The following is a 19836-nucleotide window of genomic DNA, read 5'->3' as shown; positions in this document are numbered from 1 at the left end:
CTTTCTCTAGCTCCTCCATTGGGGGCCCTGTGATCCATCCAATAGCTGACTGTGAGCATCCACTTATGTGTTTGCTAGGCCCCGGCCTAGTCTCTTAGCCACAGTTTTAAAGTCCATTATCAGAAAAGCCACTACAAATTAGAAAACTAAAAGCCCCTATTGTAAGTTACGTATCACTACCAATGGGGTAACTATAATAAAAATGGATGCTAGGACAACTCTACTATGGGATTTAGTGTGAATATAGGAGACACAAGAGTGGGCTGGAGAGATGTTCTTCCAGAGGACCCTAGTTCAAGTCCCAACACCCAGGTGGCAACTTACAATTGTCTGTTACTCCAATTCAAAAGAATCTGGCACCCTTGCACAGACACACAGCAGGTAAAACTTCAATGCATATAAAAATATGGGCCAAGCATGGTGGCAAACATCTTTAATCCCAGCACTTGAGAGGTAAAGGCAGGCAGATTTCTGAATTCTAGTCCAACCTGATCTACATAGTGATTTCAGGCCAGTTAGGACTATGTAAAAAGACCTGTCTCAAACCAATGATACGGAGTTAAACATAGAAAGGGAAAGGAAGCATAACTTGGGTAAACAAACTAAATTATTTTGTAGCCTTGTTTTTAATCTCATGTAATGATGAATTTTTGTTAAAAACTAGGAAATTTGAGAAACAGCTCAACATTAATATAAGCTGATCTTAAATCTTTAACTTTCCAAGATGAATTCTAAAGCAAAAGCTTAAATGGAAGAAAGTCCCACACAGAAGGGCAGAGATCATATGCAAGCAGTGACTGGCCCAAGCCATCCCTGGGACATATTTAGCTCCTAGATGACTAGAACAACTCCCCTGCAGTCCAGCAGCCCATATCCAACTCTATTCCAGGGATACATGCTGCATCCCAGCACAGTCTGGCCTGTCCCCTGGTACCTACTCTGCATCTCGATGAACTGCAAGTCTGAGCCGTTCTGCAGTCCTGCCAGGTCCCCGGACATGCCGTCATTCCTGGAACACTTCTGCCGTTCTTCCTCTAACTGGAGCTTCAGTTTTCTAATCTGGAATGGAAGTAAAAGTCATCAGAGAGATCTGTGTCTGTCTCGGTTTCTTTATCTCTTCCTTTGGTAATAATAGGGTGAAGCCCAGGGCCTCAGGCATGCTAAGCAAATACTAACATGGAGTTGTAGCCATAGCCCTCTGTTTTACTTTGAAATAGGCTCTCACTAAGTTGCTTGGCTGGCTTTGCATTCACTCTGCAGCCAGGAAGACCCTGAACTTGGGATTCTCTTTCCTCAGCCTCCCAAGTAGTTAGGATTTTAGACCTGTATTAATTACCAGGCCAGGATGGAAGATAAGTGTCTTGAGTTTGCATGTGTGGATGCATGTATGTTTGCATACACGGAGGCCAGAGGTCTACATCAGATGTCTTTCTCAATTGTTGTGCATGTTATTTTGAGATTAGGATCTCTCACTAAACCTGGAGCTAATCAATTTAGCTAGGCTGGCTAGCCACCACACTCCAGCAAACCTTCTGTGTCCAACTCCCTGGGATTACTGAACATGCTATGGTGGCTACAACTTGGAATTCAAATCCAGGCCATATGCTTGCACACCAAGTGCTATAAGACCATCTCCTAACCCCAATTCTCTTAGATGAAGTCCAGGGGCCATATCATAAACAAAGCAGATCCGTCTTACTTTAATTAGCAAAGCATACAAACCACTTGAGCACTATTTTGCCTATGAGACAAATGGTCCTGGGCATTTGATATAAACTAATATAAACAGAAAATGAGCCTCAGAAACTAGGTGTCCTAATAAAGACTTCTATTCTTTATTACTTGTGTGTGTTTGCACAGAAGTACATCTTTTGAGTAGTTTTGTCCTACTCTCATTAAAGTGAAATTTTTCATGGGCAGTTAGGACTTTTTAGTTTTTTAGATACCTTTAAATATACAAAAATAACTGGAAACACAAGTGGCTGGTTTCCCCAGTGACCTCAACTCTGCTGCCAGGGATCAAGAGGAGGCTAAACACTAGTTCTGCCACTGCCCAATGGGAAGGGCAAGTGCTGACTCGAGGAATGCATACCTCCTAGGCACCTCTGCCCTCTGCACCATGGGATTGCTTTGAGAGAACTTGGTTATTATCTCATCATTTCTATCACACCTACAAAGGGGCATCCCTCCTTTCAGCACTTGTCCCCAAAGGCCCTGGCCATGCCTAACCTCACCCCACAAACTTCTCCGATGCCTCTGGAAGCATCGGCCTCCTACCAGCCGATGCTCCTGCCACAGCCTTGTCCCAGAGTACACCTTGCACCTGGGTACTCTCCCAGAGTCCTGCCATTCCTGTAGCCCCACTAAGTGCTGCTACTTATGTCTTCACAGCCTCCTACCTCAGCCTAGAAATGCAATAGTGCTATCAGGCTTTCCTTACTGTTGCTGAACTAGCCTAGACTCACTCCCTGAAGTCTCTGTTCTTAATCTTCTCATCTGTTCAAACTAGTATCTAATTACCTCATATTTATACTGATGTGCTGTGCCTGTCATGTTAGCTCCTGACTTGCACTCCCAGAATACCCCTATCTTAAGTGTCTGGCACTTCAGTGCACACCCAGGGTAGTGGCATGCTTCCATAAGGCACCTCAGTTTCTGAACACCTGCCCTTCAAGGATCCTGCCAGCCACCTCTTTTTCCTTTGCCCATATAACTGACTTCATTAGATAGCCATACTCCCTAGATTATTTAGTTCCACATCCTATGAATGCTCATCTCCCAGTTCATTCTCTCAAAAACCCTAGCCCTAACATCCTCAGCCATATTCACTTCCAGTCATTGATCTATCTTCTTTCAACTATACCTAATCTCTACTTAGAGGTCCTCTCAACACTGGTCATCCAGCTTAACTTCTAGGTTCAACATGACCATCATGGTCTTATATATCACTACATCCTTTGCCCTGATGAAGTCTAACTCTTTCTTGACTACATGGCTGTATCATACAGCTGAATACAGCTAGAGAAACACATAATAAATGTGTTCACAAAAACCTTTCAGACATAATACAGCTTCTAAATTCTATTGCTTGACCTCTTCCTACTAAGGCCTTCCAGGGCATGGATATTTCAGATAAACCCACAGCAATCTGTTCATCTAAATTTCCCACATGCCATGAGTAATTTATCAAACCATAGAGTATCACTCGCCATTCCCTGACTGACTGACTGAAGAGGAGACAGAAGAAAAGGAAAATCACTCAAGTTTTTCAACTCAGAACTAGGAGTTTCTAGAATCTATCTACAAGGGATATTATGATGCTTGAAAACTTCTGAACACATTAACTGTGAAATTTCAAGATACTAGAGAGAAAGAGAAAAGGAAAGAAGGGGAAGGCAGAAACATGACCTATGAGAGATCAAATCTCAAAATGTGTATACACACACACAAAGGGCAGAAAACATCTTTGTGAAGTCAATTCTCACCTATCTTATGTGAATTTTAGGGACTGAACTCAGGTCATCTGCTTGCACACCATGCACTTACTTGCTGAGCCATCTCATAGGCCTAGGCCTTCACAATTTTGAACAACTATCCTCAAAGACAGGACAATGAAGAAATGGGCCTTTGAAAACACTTAAGGAAAATGACACTTTCATATGCCTTTGGGGTTATGGGAATTTTTTTAACAGTGCACATGGTCTTTCTCAGGAAACTACTGGAATACATACTAACAAAAGAGTGAAGGAAAGAGGAAGGTGGGAAGACTGAGAAAAAAAGCACCCATCCACAGCACAGACAGTCTCTCCAGGCCTGAAGGGCTAGCACTTCAGGAGTGAAGAAGTCTCTATAGTCCAGGATGGGTTAAGTCAGAGGCTCAAGATGAAACCCTGGTATGTGTCAGAAAAAAACCCTGAGTGGGCTTAAACTACTGTCCAAAACACAAGCTAACTTTGTGATAAACACAAGAAAAGAGGCTTATGGCACACAAAAAAGAAAAGCTAGATTGAATATAGGGTGGCTTCCTGTGGAGCCAACATTTAAAGTCCTGCAAATGGAAACAGACTGGCCTTTAAGAGGCTACAGGAACAGGAAGCTGCACATGTGTGGCAGAGGTTTGTCTTCCACAGAGCAATGTCAACAGATGGTCCTTTAAGGAACAGCATCATCCAGTCAGTGACTCATACTGAGAGACAGCTAAAAGAGGGTGGAGATGGTCAGGCTGAGGGTGGAAGGGTGGGGCAGCAAGCTTTGTATGTATCCTATACATTCTTTTTTGAGACACAAAACATAAATTAGCTTTCTTCCTTTCAATGTCACTTGAGTACCAAATTAGAAATATATTTCTAACTTTTTCTTTCAGTTTTTTGTGTGTTTGTTTTCTCTATGTCCTGGAACTCACTATGTAGACCAGGCTACCCTTGAACACACAGAGATCCACCAGCCTCTGCCTTCTGAGTGCTGAGATTAAAGACATGTACCACTACTACATCCAGCTATTTCTAACTTCGAATGAGCATTCTAATTTATTAGCACTGTGTCGCCTATCTGAGATAAACTAATAGATTCAGATGAGTAGCCATCTTACCTGTGATAGGGTGAGTAGCTGTCTTACCTGTGACAGGATGAGTAGCTGTCTTACCTGTGACAAGAGCTCGTCCTTTTCTCCAGCAAGCTTTCGTAGCCTCACATCTAGAACAAGTGGGAAGGAAGGCTGCAAACTGAACTTGTAAAGGTGCCAACATCTAATAAATTACACTATTTACAATCTGAACATGAAAAGACACAAAGGCTTTCACTGCAATAGAAAGAATACTTTTATTCATACTCCCAGCCAGTGACAGTTACAATTATCAAATAAAATATCTGTTCCCAGAGCACTGAGTTTCTCTGCCTAGAGACAAACTGGGGCACAGAGGAAACCAGGTGTTGCTGTTGTTGTTGCTGCTGCTACAAAAATGTACAAGCTTTTCCCAGTTGTCTTTAGAGTCTCCCACTCTTGGTAGGACTGTGACTCAAGAGTGGGACCCAGGAGTGTGGAGTAAGGTACCAGTGGGCTAATGGCTAAGTGGGAGCAGGTGGGTGAGGCACTCTAGCCCTCAAGGTGAAACAAAGCTTTATGGATCAGAAAACTCAGAGTGGCTTAAACTGATGTTTAAACCCATGGCTAACTTACTGATGAACACAAGGAAATCAAGCATACAGAGCATGGGCTCCAGCCTGGGGAGATGCCCAGGGCAGCTGCTTCTTGGGCAGGAACAGACCCCACATGCGGAGGAAACACCACTAGTTCAGTTAAAGCAGCGGTTCACAGCTGGCCAGTAAACCCATAATAAATAAGGCTGGCTGTGTGAGTTCCAGTTCCCAAAGGTGGAGGGACCCACAAGGGCCAGCCCATTGTGGTCTTCAGTTCTCTACAGTATCAGGCTATGAACGGCATAAATGGGAACAACAACAACAGTAAACTGACTTAAGAGATTTTTGGTTTGGTTTGTTTTTTCTTTAACTTGAGTGGCTTTTAAGTGTGGGCTTATAAATGACACCTTCATGTTAAATGTCAGAGGTGAACATGCCTGCAGGATCTCTCCTCTGCTCACCCAAGGGAAAGGAGAACACAGTACATGTAAACTGATGACACCGTATCTATTTGTGCTGTTTTTCTTCCCCTAGTGTAAGATATCTTATAGGGCAGCATTTGAGCTGGACCCCTTTGTGGCTTCCTGGAGAGACGCTGTCATCCCACTCTCCAGGGTTACTCTCAAGCCCTGCTCTGGAAGTCACACTTCATTCAGTACGGTCTGTTCCATCATCAATCTCTCGTTATGAAAAGTGGTGGCAAAGTCCTAGGATAAGCTTAGAATCTAAATCCATGTGGGCCAGGAAGAGGCTAAGCATATGCTGGGAAGTCCTGCCAGCCCTGAGCTGCCCGCAGGATGGGCACACTGGACTCTGCACAAAGCCCATTTTAAGTAAAAGGAGAGGTGTGTAAACCTGCAGTGCTCCCCTCATGAAGACTCCACTGCTGTTTTCTCAAGATTAAGAATGTCTGAGAGCAATGTGCCAGATTCCTCCTCAGCACCTCCCCTGACCCCAGCTGGGAGCCCGGCATCAATGCAAGCCTAACTAGCAAGTAGTGCCTCACCTAGTGGCCCTTCTCCTGCTGACTCCAAGACCTGAGCAGCTTCCTGAGGCACAGCAATAATGGCTCCAACCACAGGCTCATGATGGACATCACCATTGGGAGTGCTGTCTGGGATTATAACTAAGCCATGTTTCTGTGGAGAAGGAAAACGTAGTATTACAAATGATAATCCACACAGAAACTAAGTTCTATTGTGGCATCTCTGCGACAATGTTTGCCATGGGTAAAAGCTAATGAGAAATTAGTTATGTGATATACCTCTGGGGAGGAAACGGCTCAATCGTCATATCTAGGCTGTTGTTTATGGTCAGAAAAGAAGTAAGGCAGGAGGAGGGGCAGAAGGCCCAGGCTGACATACCTCTGCTGTCGTCACTGTCTGCCGCAGGTCAGCCAGCTCCTCTCTGAGCACATCTCGCTCATTCCTGAGGCAGGCAATGTGTTCTTTCTGTTTCTCTAGGGCCTGGTTTTAGGCAGGGTAGCAAGGGCAAGAACAGCATAGAAAAAGAGCAAGAGAAAGGTGACTGATCCGATAAGCAGGAAGGCCTACAGCAGGAGGTTAGAAGCCTGGGGATGGTGGCCAGGCAGTGGGGACAGCCCGCGTGCACAGCTGGGGAGAGTTTAAACAGAAGCGGGCTCATGCAGGAACTTGGCAAGACATGCTCATCACATGAAGACCATCTTTACACACAAAAATTTCCTGCCTTACTTCCTCAGTATGTTTTCATTTGGCAAACAACAAAAAAACACACATTTCATTTCATTTCATTTCATGTTAAACGAGAGTAGTTTCCTTAAGAATATGCTTAGTGTTTTAAGATGAAATTAGTTTGGAAAGAAAAGCGAGTCTGGATAAATTATTTTAAATACTGGCTGTCTGCTTGTTCCCCAGTGTTAGAGCAAAGTACTCAGACATCACCTGAATCTCCACAACCTGCTTATGTTAACTTAGTTATACACGAGTATAAGTCGTTTGTTTTTCTGATACAATGAGAAAATGAGAAAAAAAATAACAAAACAAACACAAAGTGAACACTAGCCCAGCTGAGTAAGAGGTCAGGGGTTTCAATTCTAGCCTTGGGGCCCTGAAATAGTCATCCAACACAGCTATCTGACAAACGAAGGCCTAACAGCAGCACCCACCTCAGAGACATGCTAGCCTTGAAGGCCTGCTTACTTGGCAAGTTACAGAGTTTGGGAAAGGTGGGTGGCTCTGGACCCACGCTCTAACACCCAGGATGAGAAAGCAAGGAGCACAGCAGCCTGACGGGAGCACCAGTTCTTCTACTGCATATTTTCATGCATTTAATGTTTTATCTCATCACCAGGTCAAAAGTGGTCAACTGCTTGGCTACTTGGTGGCTAAAAAGTGTTTCCTGGTTGTTCTTGTTGCTTAACAGAAGGTCTCATGTTGCCTAGGCTGGACTTGAACTTGCTATGTAGTCCTGGGCCTCCAGTGTCTACCCACAGTGGGAAAACAGGCATGTGTCCATCAACATGCCTGGCCTGACTGGGTGATTTATACAAAGCCCTCATGGTGCTAGCCTGTGAGCACCAGTACTGCATAGCACTGACTGTAGCAGTGGATAGATGACCTCATGGAGATGCTCGCCCTGTGCCCTGCACCACTCATCTCCCTGTCCAAAGTAGCCACCAAGGGAGAAGACGAATGCAGTTCCCTCTGGCTCTAAAGCCCTGTCATGTGGCTTTACAGCACAGCCTAGAGAGGCTGCATTCTCTTCTTTCATGCTCATCCCACATGATGCTGGGGAAGTGCCCCTTAGACAAGCCCTTCCTTACTTTTCAAATTGTACCGTCAGTCTCTAACTTCTTCCCCAAAATGGTGGAAAGTCACACATCTGCTCTATCTGCAGTTATCTGTAAAGTGACGTGACACTCTAGATTCTGAAGCCTTAAACATTTGCTGCTGTTGTCAATGCCCTTAACAACAAATGACACCTTAGAACAAGCTCAGGACACTTCCTGTGGGTTAGCTGGGTGTTGTAGGCACAGCGGTCACTCACCACAGGTTAGATGTGTGTTACAAAAGCACGACATGCAGTTGTGCTGTAATCATGACATGTAGCCGAGGAGGTGGTCACGTTAACAATATGCTTCTCAATAACCCCACTGCATACAAAACCTCAGGAATAGACCAATCTCAAGAATTGCAACAAACACCAGTGCGTGGCTTTTGTACCTCCTTCCAAAATGATGGTACTGGGTTTTGTTTTACTTTTAGATTTTAAAATTTCCTCTTCCCATAATTACAGTTAGGAAAATAAAATATATCCTGTATATTTGTTCACTTCACCACAAAACTTGAAAGCTACTGAAATACCTTATAATTGGGTCAAATGTATTTATTTATCCTAGATCTGAGATTCTCTGTATTGCCTGACCGCATAACCACCGCCCTGGGCTGCAGGCAGCAATTGCCTCTGCCAACAGATAAAAGTACAGAGTTCATCTTTGCAGAGATCTAAATAATTCTTTGTCAAAGATCTAACATCTAATTTTAGCAACGAAGAGCCCAACAGAGATGTAGAGCAGGCTGTATACTATGCAACCAGTTAAATAGCTGCAGTTATTGAAACTGAGAATCCTCTGTGATTGGGGGCCTTTTACGTGTACTACTCGAGTCTAGGTGAGAACCTGGGAGACGTGCAGGCCAGTGCTGAGAGGACTGCTGTCACCAGAGAAAGGAGGAGAGAAGGCTGCTTCCTGACTAAGTCATTAGATTGTACGCTTGGAAATGAAGCTTGGAAAGGGAGGGAGGGAGGGAGGGAGGGAGGGGAGAGAGAGAGAGAGAGAGAGAGAGAGAGAGAGAGAGAGAGACAAAAGAGAGAGAGAGAGAGAGAGAGAGAGAGAGATGAGCGGTGCTCTGGGAGCTGAAGCAAATAAAAAGGAAGCTGGATGTGTGCATTCAGCCTGGTCCACACAGACTCTGTCTCAAAAAAAAAAAAAAAATAGCTCAGTAGTAGGGCATTCTCCTGTCAGGAGTGAGTGCCTGGGTTCTATTCCTGGGACTGGAAAGAGCAAAGAGTAAGAGCAGATGATGTAACAGCTCCAGACAGAAAAGCACCAAGTGCTGGTGAGGAAATGGAGACAGTCCACCCTTGCTCACTGCTCTGGGGAATGTGGACTACAGAATGGCTGGTCCTCAAAAACACTAAACAGCATTACTAAGTGGCTTTGGGATAGACCCAGAATCACTGAAAGCAGAGCACAAAGAGATGTCTGCACTACATGTCCACAGCAGGTAGAGATGGACGCTGCTGCCCAGGGCTCAGCAGCAGATAAGTCTGATACACAAGATGAGGGAAAGCCCATTCAGTTTCAAAAAGTAAGACCATTTGCTGAGTGTGGGTGAAGGATGCCTGGAACCCCAGCACTGAGAAGGAAATGGGAAAGTCAGCCTGAACTACAGAGTAAGATCACACACACACACACACACACACACAAAGGGAGGGAGGGAAGAGAGAGAGAGAGAGAGATTGAGAGTCATTAAATCTCACACATACTGCAGTGCAGTGCTGATGAGGCTTTAGGCTCTTATGCTACTGAAATCAAGTAGCCATGAACAGGCAAGTGCTCTATGACTGCACCTCAATGAGGAGCCTGCGTAGTGAACTCGGACAGGGTGGGGCAGTGGCTGGCAGGGGTGAGGCATTCTGGGTCCAGACTGTAAGCTGGAGAGGACAGGAACAGTGTGCACTGATGTGTCCAGTGGTTAGGATGGCAAACCATTATTTGTAATAGGCACAATGTAAAGAAAAGCTATGGTAGGGATAAATTTCTCTTACAACTGGATGAACTTTCTGAGTTATGCTGAATGGGAAAAAAATCTATGCCCAAAAAATGTTACACACCATAGGTTTCTATTTATACAACATTCTTAAAATGGCAAAATTACAGAGTGGCTCTCAGGACTGAAGAGCAGTGGTAGATGGGTGTCTATAAAAAGGACAAATGGAGGTGGCTCTATGTTCTTCACTGTACCAGGCATGTCCTGGCTGTGACACTGTACTACAGCTCTGCAAGATGTGACATTTGTGAGCAAAGGGAACACAGGGATATCTCGGTATCATTTCTTACACTTGAACATGAATCTAACTTTCCTCAATATAAAAAGATTTACTTTTTCAACACAGAATTTATCATTGTGTGTGTGTGTGTATGTGTGTGTGGTGTGAGTTGGCACACACACAACAGAGGTCAGAGGAGCACTTTGGAGTCTTCCCTCCTTCCACCTTCAGGTGGGTTCTGGAGACGAACACCAAGGCATCACGAACACTTTACGTAACCCTGAGCTCAAGTTTACTTATTAAAAGTTAACTACATTATATCTTATAGACAATTTCAATAAATCCTCAAACAATTAAAAGCAAAGTGATGTCTATCTTAACCATCCTCATGTGCATTTCTTTCTTTTCTTCTTTTCTTTTTGAGAGAGGTCATATTGTGCAGCCCTGGCTGCTGTAGAACTTGCTATATAGACCAGGCTAGCCTTGAACTCATGAGATCCATTGCCTGCTTCTTCCTCCAAGTGCTGGGGTCAAAGGCATGTGCTGCTGCAGCCAGTGTTGGCATGTCTTTTTAGTAGGAACACAAGGTCTGTTTTAGTGAGCTCTTTTATGGGGCATGTAGTTTTACTCTAGCCAGTCAGCTTCTGTTCCAAGATAATCAGTTTAAAATACTAAGAAAATCATACAAACGAGAAGCCCTGGGCCTCCTGACCCATGAGATGGCCATCCTGAACAGTGTGTGCATTTTGAACTTTTTCTCTACCAACTGCCTTCTGTGCACCCACCCACATCCCCTCACTCTCCCTACTCTGTGCACCCACATCCCCTCACTCNCCCTACTCTGTGCACCCACATCCCCTCACTCNCCCTACTCTGTGCACCCACATCCCCTCACTCCCCCTACTCTGTGCACCCACATCCCCTCACTCNCCCTACTCTGTGCACCCACCCCACACATCATTTTACTTTCCCAAGGAAAAACATTTATAAATAAAGTAATTCACAATTGCAATGTTCCTTGGGAAGATTTTTTAGGTTTTGATGGAATTTTGGAGACTTGGTAACTTAAGCTCCAAAAAATTATATAAAAGTATCTTCTGTTCTTTAAATGTCTGCCCTACGGAACTAGGCATGTGACTAATTTCTGCTGTTCTGCAGCATGCGTGGCGTGCACCCATAGCACTATACAAAACAGCAATGAGGAAGTTTTCCTTACCAGGCCCTATTGGGCCTGCAGGGCTATAATTAGAGCTGGTATCACAGTTTGGCAGCTCTATGATCTTACATTCCTATCCATTTCCATAATTAAACTGAATTGTAATCCCTTCCTATTTTATTCACCAACAATTTATAAGCTAACATTCTCCCTCCACCCCATCTTCTTTTTCAATTCATATTTTATAATGTAAGCATATCTAACAACTCACGAATTTTGAATCAGATGCCTGTGGTTGCTGTGGGGTACGAATCCTGATTATATGGGGAATGAAGACCACTTCTTTTAAAGGTTTCCATTCGTGAGGTTCACAAGCATGGAGTCTGGAAAGAGAAGTTCTCTCTAGGGATACTACCAGTGTTTCCTAGAGAAGTTATTCTCTGTCTTCTGCTTATCCATACTGTCTAAACAGGTAATAATAGAAGGATGGCTTTTTGGCCACGTCTGAGTTAAATTCTCTTGGTCTATCCCTCAGGAATGAGCTTCTCCAAAGCCCCACCTCCTCTCATACCCCAAGTGCTTTATCTTTCCAGAGCAGGGTCTCTTGGAGGTCAAACACCTCTTTTGTCATGGTGTCTACTTTCTGCTGGAGGCGCTGATTCTCCTGAAGAAGAGGGATAGAAAATAATAAAAGCAGAAAGAAAAAGGCAAGGGAGTTAGAAGAAGGAAAACAGAAGGAGGTGGGGGAATTCTAACAGGGAGGAGGGGAAGTCTAGAATCCACAGAAAAGGGAAAGGTGACAGCCACTGTCTCCTGGCTGGACTGCAGCAGTCAGCAAGGGAAGCCAGCAGGATGCAGCCAAGCATGCGCTGTGTGTGTACAGGCCCTGAGTTTGATCCCCAGCACCACAAGAAAGGAGGAGCACAGCTCGATGGCAGCCATCCAGCCGTCACTCCTACGCACACACTCCCGCATATTCATCCTGTGATGACTGCCCTTCTACTCAAACAGGGAGCCACTTATATTACAGAAGGAAACTTGTGTTTGCTTATGAACAAATCCTTTACCAGAGAGGAAACTGTATCTTTGAATATTACGTGGTGAAGAAGAACTAAAAGAGACAGACATAACTCAGCTTGATCATTTTGATTTCTGTTGGCAAAAACTAAAATATCAAGAATATCATAAAACATAAAAAAATTAGTTTTTAGAAAGATATGATTTTAACACTTAGCTGTGCTCAGTCAAGTCTTCTGGTGAGTAATGATGTCCTGGTTAGCACTGATGTGGCCTAGAATCCCCTGGGGGAGAAGTCTCAGCTGCATATAATCGTCTTTATCAGGTCAGTCTGTAGGCACGTCTGTGAGAGACGGTCTTGACTGCTAACTGATGTGAAAGTGCCTCAACAGTCCAGCCTTCAGGTGTCTGCCTTGAGTTCCTGCCCTGACTTCCCTCAGTGATGGACTGTGACCTGAAAATCCTCCTCCCCTAAGTTGCTTTTGGCCATCACAGCAACAGAAAGGCAACCAGAGCCACTGTGTATCCCAGACCTCTTTCCATGGTTTCCCTATGTATCACCAATCAATGACCAGCAACACTGTCCCTACTCGCACACTCTCCACTTGATTATGCAGATCTTAGTTCTCGAGACCTAAAGGCATTACATGTGAAACTCGGGTTTCAATAGATACTGACTTCCAAAAAATAGAAGCTGAGAACATACAAAGACTAAGGCTTCCAAGTCTGCGTCCAGCACCCTGGGCTTATTATCCAAGAAACTGGTGAGAAATGACAGAAATCAAGCCTTACTATCTTCACACGGAATTCTTACTAAAAACCAAAACACTTCAGCACAGCGGGGATGGCAGTGGATGAATGCCTTAACCACGTGCTGCGGCCCACCCTCCTTTGCACAGGGATGCTGCCTCAGTGTGGCAGAGTTCCTCCACAGCGGAGAGCTGAAGCCCTGGAGTCTAAGTAAAGATCTTGACAACTTCCTCCTTTTCTTCAGCTACCTCAAGTGTATCAACCTGAGTGAAGGTTAGAATTCTCACTCAAGAATCGAGTCCTATAGCATAGCATGCACTAGGACCCAGAGAATACATGATCTATAATGCCTCCCTTTCCAACTTCCTATGATATCTTCAGGAAAAAGTGCTTACGAATAAAAGACATTGGCCAAAACTCCTAGTATTAAAGAAGAGAATTTTAGAGAGTTGTTAAACATTCACTTTTTATGCTTGACTTTATATGTTATTTTCAAAAAATTTTGAGAGAGCCAATGTTGACACAAGTAAACTTCATAACAGCAGTTCTCAACATGTATGTCATGGTCCCTTTAGTGGACAAACAACCTGCTCACAGGTCACCTAAGACTACCAGAAAACACAGATAATAATATTACAAGTCATAACAGTAGCAAAATTATAGTTATGAAGTAGCATCAGAAATAATTTCATGGTTGGAGGTCAGCAGGCCACATAAGGAATGAAAGAGTCACTTTAGGAAAGCTGAGAATACTGCTTTATAAGACTTGAACAGTCTCCCAACAAACACAGCACCATCCTAGATAGCTCCTCTTTCAAAGCCGAGCATTTCCAGTTGGAGCACCTACCTCGATGAGCTCGTCCCTCTGCCGAAGGCCTTCTTTGAGTTCATCCATCTTATGCTGCAGCACGCTGCACATGTGTTTCTGCCTTTCTAACTCCTGTTATTAAGAAAAGGTGGTTGGTAGAGGTCATGGGATAGACACAAAGCTGGACATGAGTAATTTAACACAGAGGTCAGGAGATCAGGTGTGAGTGCTGCCGTTACCGAGGTCATGGGACAGACACAAGCTGAGCGTGTGTAATTTAACACACAGGTCCCATGTGACTTCCAGAATCACACCTACCTAGATGGCCAACCTGCATGAAAAGTGTCAAACGTGAACTCTCCATCTTGCGTGAGAAAGGGAGAACGGCGCCAAAACAGAAAGCAGGGTGGGGATGTTTTAAATGAGTGCCTGTGAGGTCGAGGACTCCAAAATCCAAAACAAGAGGGGCAAGTGGAGCAAGAGAATAGTTAAAATTGTTAGAATAGCAAAAGCTACCACAGAGTAAAGATAAGAATAACAATCTCCCCAAGAAATTGTCATTTATGTTCAGAGTCAAAGATTTATTATGCTTTTCCATCTGGAGAACTCCTAAAATAACAACAGTAACAACAAAACCCCACCGAATAAAAGGAAAACCAGGCTAAAGCCCAGGAAACAAGAAGGGAACAACTCCCATACCACACATGCTCAAAGGAAGAGAAACACAGTCGCTCTGTGTGTCAGCACACACGGTTTGCAGGATGACTTCTGGACAGAAACACTGCAAACACCAGGAATGGGCACAACGGAGTAACTGCAGCAGGGAAATCAGCCAAGCTTTGTGTGCTGCAAGCAGAGCAGCACTCACTGAGGGCTGCTGTTCTCTAAGGGAGGAGCACAAACGGACGTGTTTCCATCCATCTCAAATGTTGCAGCTCTCTTTTTAATTAAAATTGGCTAGCATATCTTCTTGGCTTATAAAAGCAAAGAGAGATCACTAAACATAAGAAGATCTCTCCAGGGCTGGAGAGATGGCTCAGCAGGTAAGAGCGCTTGTTGCTCTTGCCGAGAACCTGAGTTCTGTTCCCAGCACCCATGTGGTGGCTCCTAGCCATCCCTAGGTGTGGTTCCAGAAAATCTAATCCCTTCTCCTGACCCACACAGGAGCCTGGCATACATATGGTGCACAGACATACACAGAACAAAATGAAAGAAATTAAAAAAAATAGAAATAAAATAAAAAGAATTCCCCTGAAAAAAAGAGGAAAACAAGGATGAAAGAGATAAAATTTAAATTCATGTCCTTTGTTTGACTTCAGATCTACCTATCTTTATGTAGGTCAGAGTTCAACTTAAAGTGTAGCTCCAGGTAAAAGGAACAGCCCACATCCAGGCAAATAAAGACTTGATGGGGTAAAATGTGGCACAGATGGGGACAGTGTTCATCCAGCCTTGTGAACGAAGGAGCTCCAGGCTGCGTGTTGTGAGTCAGGACATGTACTGATGAAGGCAGAATGGTAGCCTGGACTAGAGAAAGGCCCAAATGTCTCTAGTAACTTAATTTGTTTAGAATCTACTTTTGCAAAATTAAAACATACAGATTTCACATACAACAGTATAGAAAAATGCTTCTGAACGACACCCTTTAAAATGGCTAAAATGGTAACTTTATTGTGGTATGTTTTTGTCATAATAAAAAAAAAATTGTTTTAAATCTATTTCAAGTAACTTTTAAAAACAGCATTTGGCTAAGCATAGCCTACTGTCCCAAACTAAAGGCCAAGTCAAGCACTGTGGCTGCTTCACAGTGTTACTGTGACCTTGCTTTTCTGAGTGACGTGGAATACAACAGTAAAAATTAGGGCAGAGGAGATGGAGACCATCAGGGACTGGATACAATCCCTACAGTCACGCATATGAACGTGAACCATCACAGCAGAGTGCATTCTTTCAGACAAACAAACAAAGCCCACACACACACCCTGAGTGAAGGGCCATGAAAGTGGCTGACTGAGCATCAAGAGCAGCCCCAGGCCTGCGGGACAACATGGAGGCTCTCCTTTGACAAAGAATGCTAAAGATAAGGCCAGAGCATGCTCATCTGTCAGAAAGCATGGAACTCGCCAAAGTACCTGGGAATCAGCAGAAAAGGAGCTCACAAGAGCCAGTAGTGGGGAAATCTGAGCATCAAAAGGAACAAAATTTATAAAGACTTCATAAAGGATGATTGGTCACTGTGAATGTATAACTCCTTATTTTGAAACTACAAAAGCAAAGGAGTCTTTATCTTGACTTTCTTTCTTTTTGTTTTTGTTTTTGTTTTTCGAGACAGGGTTTCTCTGTGTAGCCCTGGCTGTCCTGGAACTCACTTTGTAGACCAGGCTGGCCTCGAACTCAGAAATCCGCCTGCCTCTGCCTCCCGAGTGCTGGGATTAAAGGCGTAAGCCATCACACCCGGCTTATTTTGACTTTCAAAACTATGCAAATTGTTTCATCTAGGTAATAAAAAATGAAGATCCTAAGTATGGACATGATAAAAGATAGAAAGGCCACAAAGCATAAGGAGGATAAAAAGAAATCTAAAGCTACGAGAAGAGTCATTTATCTGTTACATAACCTTTATCTGAAAGGTAGTCTTCCAACAGTAATAACAACTGGAAAATGAACAATTTCCAAAAAGAAACCAGAAGTCCATGAAAAGATACTCAAAACCAGTAGCTTTATCAGAGAAATGCAAATCAGAGCTTCATCCTCTAGATGGCCAGCTGGGAAAGGCCGAACACTGGGAAACAGCGGAGAGGATCTGGTTCAGAACAGCCAGCACCTCAGCTGAAATGCCGGCACTACTCACAGTCCGCTGCTCTCACACACACGGTCTATGCAGTTGCCAGACTACCCAGCAACCCCACTCCAAGTAATCAGACAAAGGAAGCAATGTCCAAACAAAACTACAGAGATGTTCATGTCAGCACTTCTCACGAAAGGCCAGAGGGAAAAAAACCCAAATATCAATTAATGCTGCTGGATCCCCCAACGCATGTAAGCTACCCTAAAGATGGAAGGTTACCATGTCACAGAAAGAAATGAAGCACTTATATGAATGCCACAACATGGCTGACTCGGGATTACTACACTAAGACGACAATCATCAAATAATTCCTTTTATGATTCTGTTGATATTAAAGTCTAGAATGAGGAAATATAGAAACACAAAGAAGATCAGTAGTTACTTGGGCCTGAGGATCAGACACAGGAAGATGATGACTAAGGAATATTCAGATTCCACTTGAGAGAATGTCAATATCTTTGTGAGTGTGACAGATGCACCTTTATGTGAATATACTAAACGCCACTGAATCATAGCTTTTAGGAAGTTATATATGAATTGAATCATTTTTTTTCATGTTTTTGTATGTATGGGTGTTTGCCTGCATGTATGACTGTGCATCAATTTCTTGCCTGGTAACCGTGAAAGCCAGGAGGGGGTACCAGATTCCCTGGAACTGGATCTAAGCTCTAAACAGCCAGTTACCTGGGCTCTGTAAAAAGGACCATGCCGCTTCTGAAGCAGGCTTGCAAAAAAGGGCTCCAGTTACATTTAATGACATCTCTACACCTGACATCCTGTTCACAGGAACTAAAGACGACAGGGACCACCCTGCACCGCCCCCACCACCACCCCAAAAAGACACTGTGGGAATGAAAAAAAAAGTATTTAAGAAAGGCAAGCTTATAGGACAGGCAATCAAGTTTCCTCAAATCTAAACTGTACTGGGGAGAGGTGGAAAGGGAACCAATAGCTAAGAGTCTCAACAAGCAACTAATTCCAAGGTGTGGGGCTCACCTGGATTCTGGGAGGGTGTGGCTGGGAGAGGGCTGACTTGGGGGGGGGGGGATGATACAAGATTGCAGGGCAGTCTCACTGGACAGTCCTGGCTGGCCCAGAATTTACTACCACATTATGCTGGCCTCAGACTCAAAGAACATCCTCTTGACTCTAATTCCTCCATACTGGGATTAAAGATGTGTGCCACCCTACCAGCTTGTTTCTGTTTTGTTTTGAGAAAGGGTCTCAGAGTAATCTTGACTATAAATCCATTATCCTTTTGCCTCAGCTTCTCAAGTGCTAGGATTATGTGCACAACCATGGCTAGCTTCTGATTTCTTTTTTTTTTTTTTAATTACATCTTTTCCTCAATTACATTTCCAATGCTATCCCAAAAGTCCCCCATACCCTCCCCCCTACTTCCCTACCCACCCACTCCCCCTTTTTGGCCCTGGTGTTCCCCTGTACTGGGGCATATAAAGTTTGCATGTCCAATGGGCCTCTCTTTCCAGTGATGGCCGACTAGGCCATCTTTTGATACATATGCAGCTAGAGTCAAGAGCTCCGGGGTACTAGTTAGTTCATAATGTTGTTCCACCCATAGGGTTGCGGATCCCTTCAGCTCTTCTGATTTCTTTCTAAGCATAAAAATGAAAAAGCCTATGGCACTTTGAAACTACTAAAATTTTAATATATAGGAATTGATATTAATTTTTCAAGCATGAACTGGTCTTTTGTATGAGCATGTATGTCTGTGGGTGTCAGATATTCAAATGTAGTGGCTGAGGCTTAAGCCTCACCTTTCATATTAAGGCAGAGTCTCTGGTTGAACCCAGAGCTCAGTGATTTGTGTTGACTCCCTAGCTTACTCCAGGCATCCAGTCTCTGCCATGCCATGGTATTTACATGGGCGCTGAGGATCCAAAATCTTGTCCTTAAGTTTTTATGACAAGTGCTTTATCTTCTCAACCATCTCTAGTCCCTGAAATGTTTTTGTAATATATTTTTTAAAAGGAGAACATGCAGTCTATCCAGATTAATTATTAAGATTAGATACCTAGAATTTGTTTTAAATACACAGTAGAAAAGGACAGGGCTGGGCTAACTATGGGTTAATGGTAACAAGGGGGAGCTGATAGACTCATTAGATTCTCTACAGTCTTCTTCTATGTTTAAAGTCAATATACACTTTAAAGACTTGTTTTTATTTGATGTGTCTATGTGAATATCTACATACATGCATATGGATCATGTGTATGCCGGAACCTGCAGAGGCCAGAAGCATGGGTCAGATCCTGTGGAACTGGAGTTACAAGCAGTTGTGAGCTACCTGATGTGGGTGCTGGTAACTAAACCTGGGTCCCCTTGAAGAACAGCAAGTGTGCTTAGCCATCAAGCCATCCCTTAATAACATGCTTTTAAATGTCAGATGAGCTGGTTTCTACTAAAGTATTATAATGCCATGACCATGGGAGTTTATCAAATGCTATACAACTAGCCACCTCCCTTTATTATGTGCAATTCAGATGTGCTTCCAACAACTCATCAACACCAATTTCCTACGGTTTTCTTTTTATTTCTCTATTGGCAATGTAGGAGTAACTAATTTCTAGCAATAATATCCAATTATTCTCTACTTAGAAACCAACATTAAAATGTCCAGGTCCAATAAACTTTTAATACAACCCAGAGTTTCTGCTGCCGCTGTCTGAGGGCAGATATGTCACTTTGACCAGTAGCCTTTATTCTGCAGCTGTGACTTCTCAAGAAAACACCTGTCAGTGTCTGACTCACATCTTTAAACTGCTGCTTCTAAGTAACTGCTTATTTGGAAAGTGGAGTCTCTTGAAGTAATAAGAAGCTCACAGAAAAAAAAAAAAAAAAGGCCTATCTCTCACTGAAGCTTCCAAGTTGTGTCATTCTGTTCACAACGGAGACAAAGGGCAACTCAATGTCATTTTTGCAGTTAAAAGAATAAATATTTAGCCAAGCAGTGGTGGTGCACACCTTTAATCCCAGCACTTGGGAGGCAGAGGCAGGCGGATTTCTGAGTTTGAGGCCAACCTGGTCTACAGAGTGAGTTCCAGGACAGCCAGGGCTACACAGAGAAAC

At 43.6% G+C, this 19836-nt stretch overlaps 1 protein-coding gene across 13 annotated transcripts in view; it reads right to left on the bottom strand.

Annotated features, from left to right (window-relative positions):
- Lrrfip2 (LRR binding FLII interacting protein 2) overlaps positions 1–19836 on the bottom strand; it is a 107228-nt gene that overhangs the window by 4918 nt on the left and 82474 nt on the right. For 8 of the 13 annotated variants that reach the window (XM_029481644.1, XM_029481646.1, XM_029481647.1 and 5 more), the window contains 6 exons: positions 13938–14030; positions 11895–11987; positions 6501–6602; positions 6143–6275; positions 4643–4692; positions 939–1059 (listed from right to left, as the gene is read on the bottom strand). In XM_029481644.1, the coding sequence (XP_029337504.1) occupies positions 939–1059; positions 4643–4692; positions 6143–6275; positions 6501–6602; positions 11895–11987; positions 13938–14030 (592 nt within the window). The remainder of the gene's footprint in view (positions 1–938; positions 1060–4642; positions 4693–6142; positions 6276–6500; positions 6603–11894; positions 11988–13937; positions 14031–19836) is intronic. The other 5 variants (XM_029481649.1, XM_029481651.1, XM_021171485.2 and 2 more) reach the window with 1 other exon arrangement.

This window comes from Mus caroli, chromosome 9, assembly GCF_900094665.2.
Source record: "Mus caroli chromosome 9, CAROLI_EIJ_v1.1, whole genome shotgun sequence".
Taxonomy (NCBI): Eukaryota; Metazoa; Chordata; class Mammalia; order Rodentia; family Muridae; genus Mus; species Mus caroli.
This window is presented reverse-complemented; position numbering and strand designations above follow the sequence as displayed.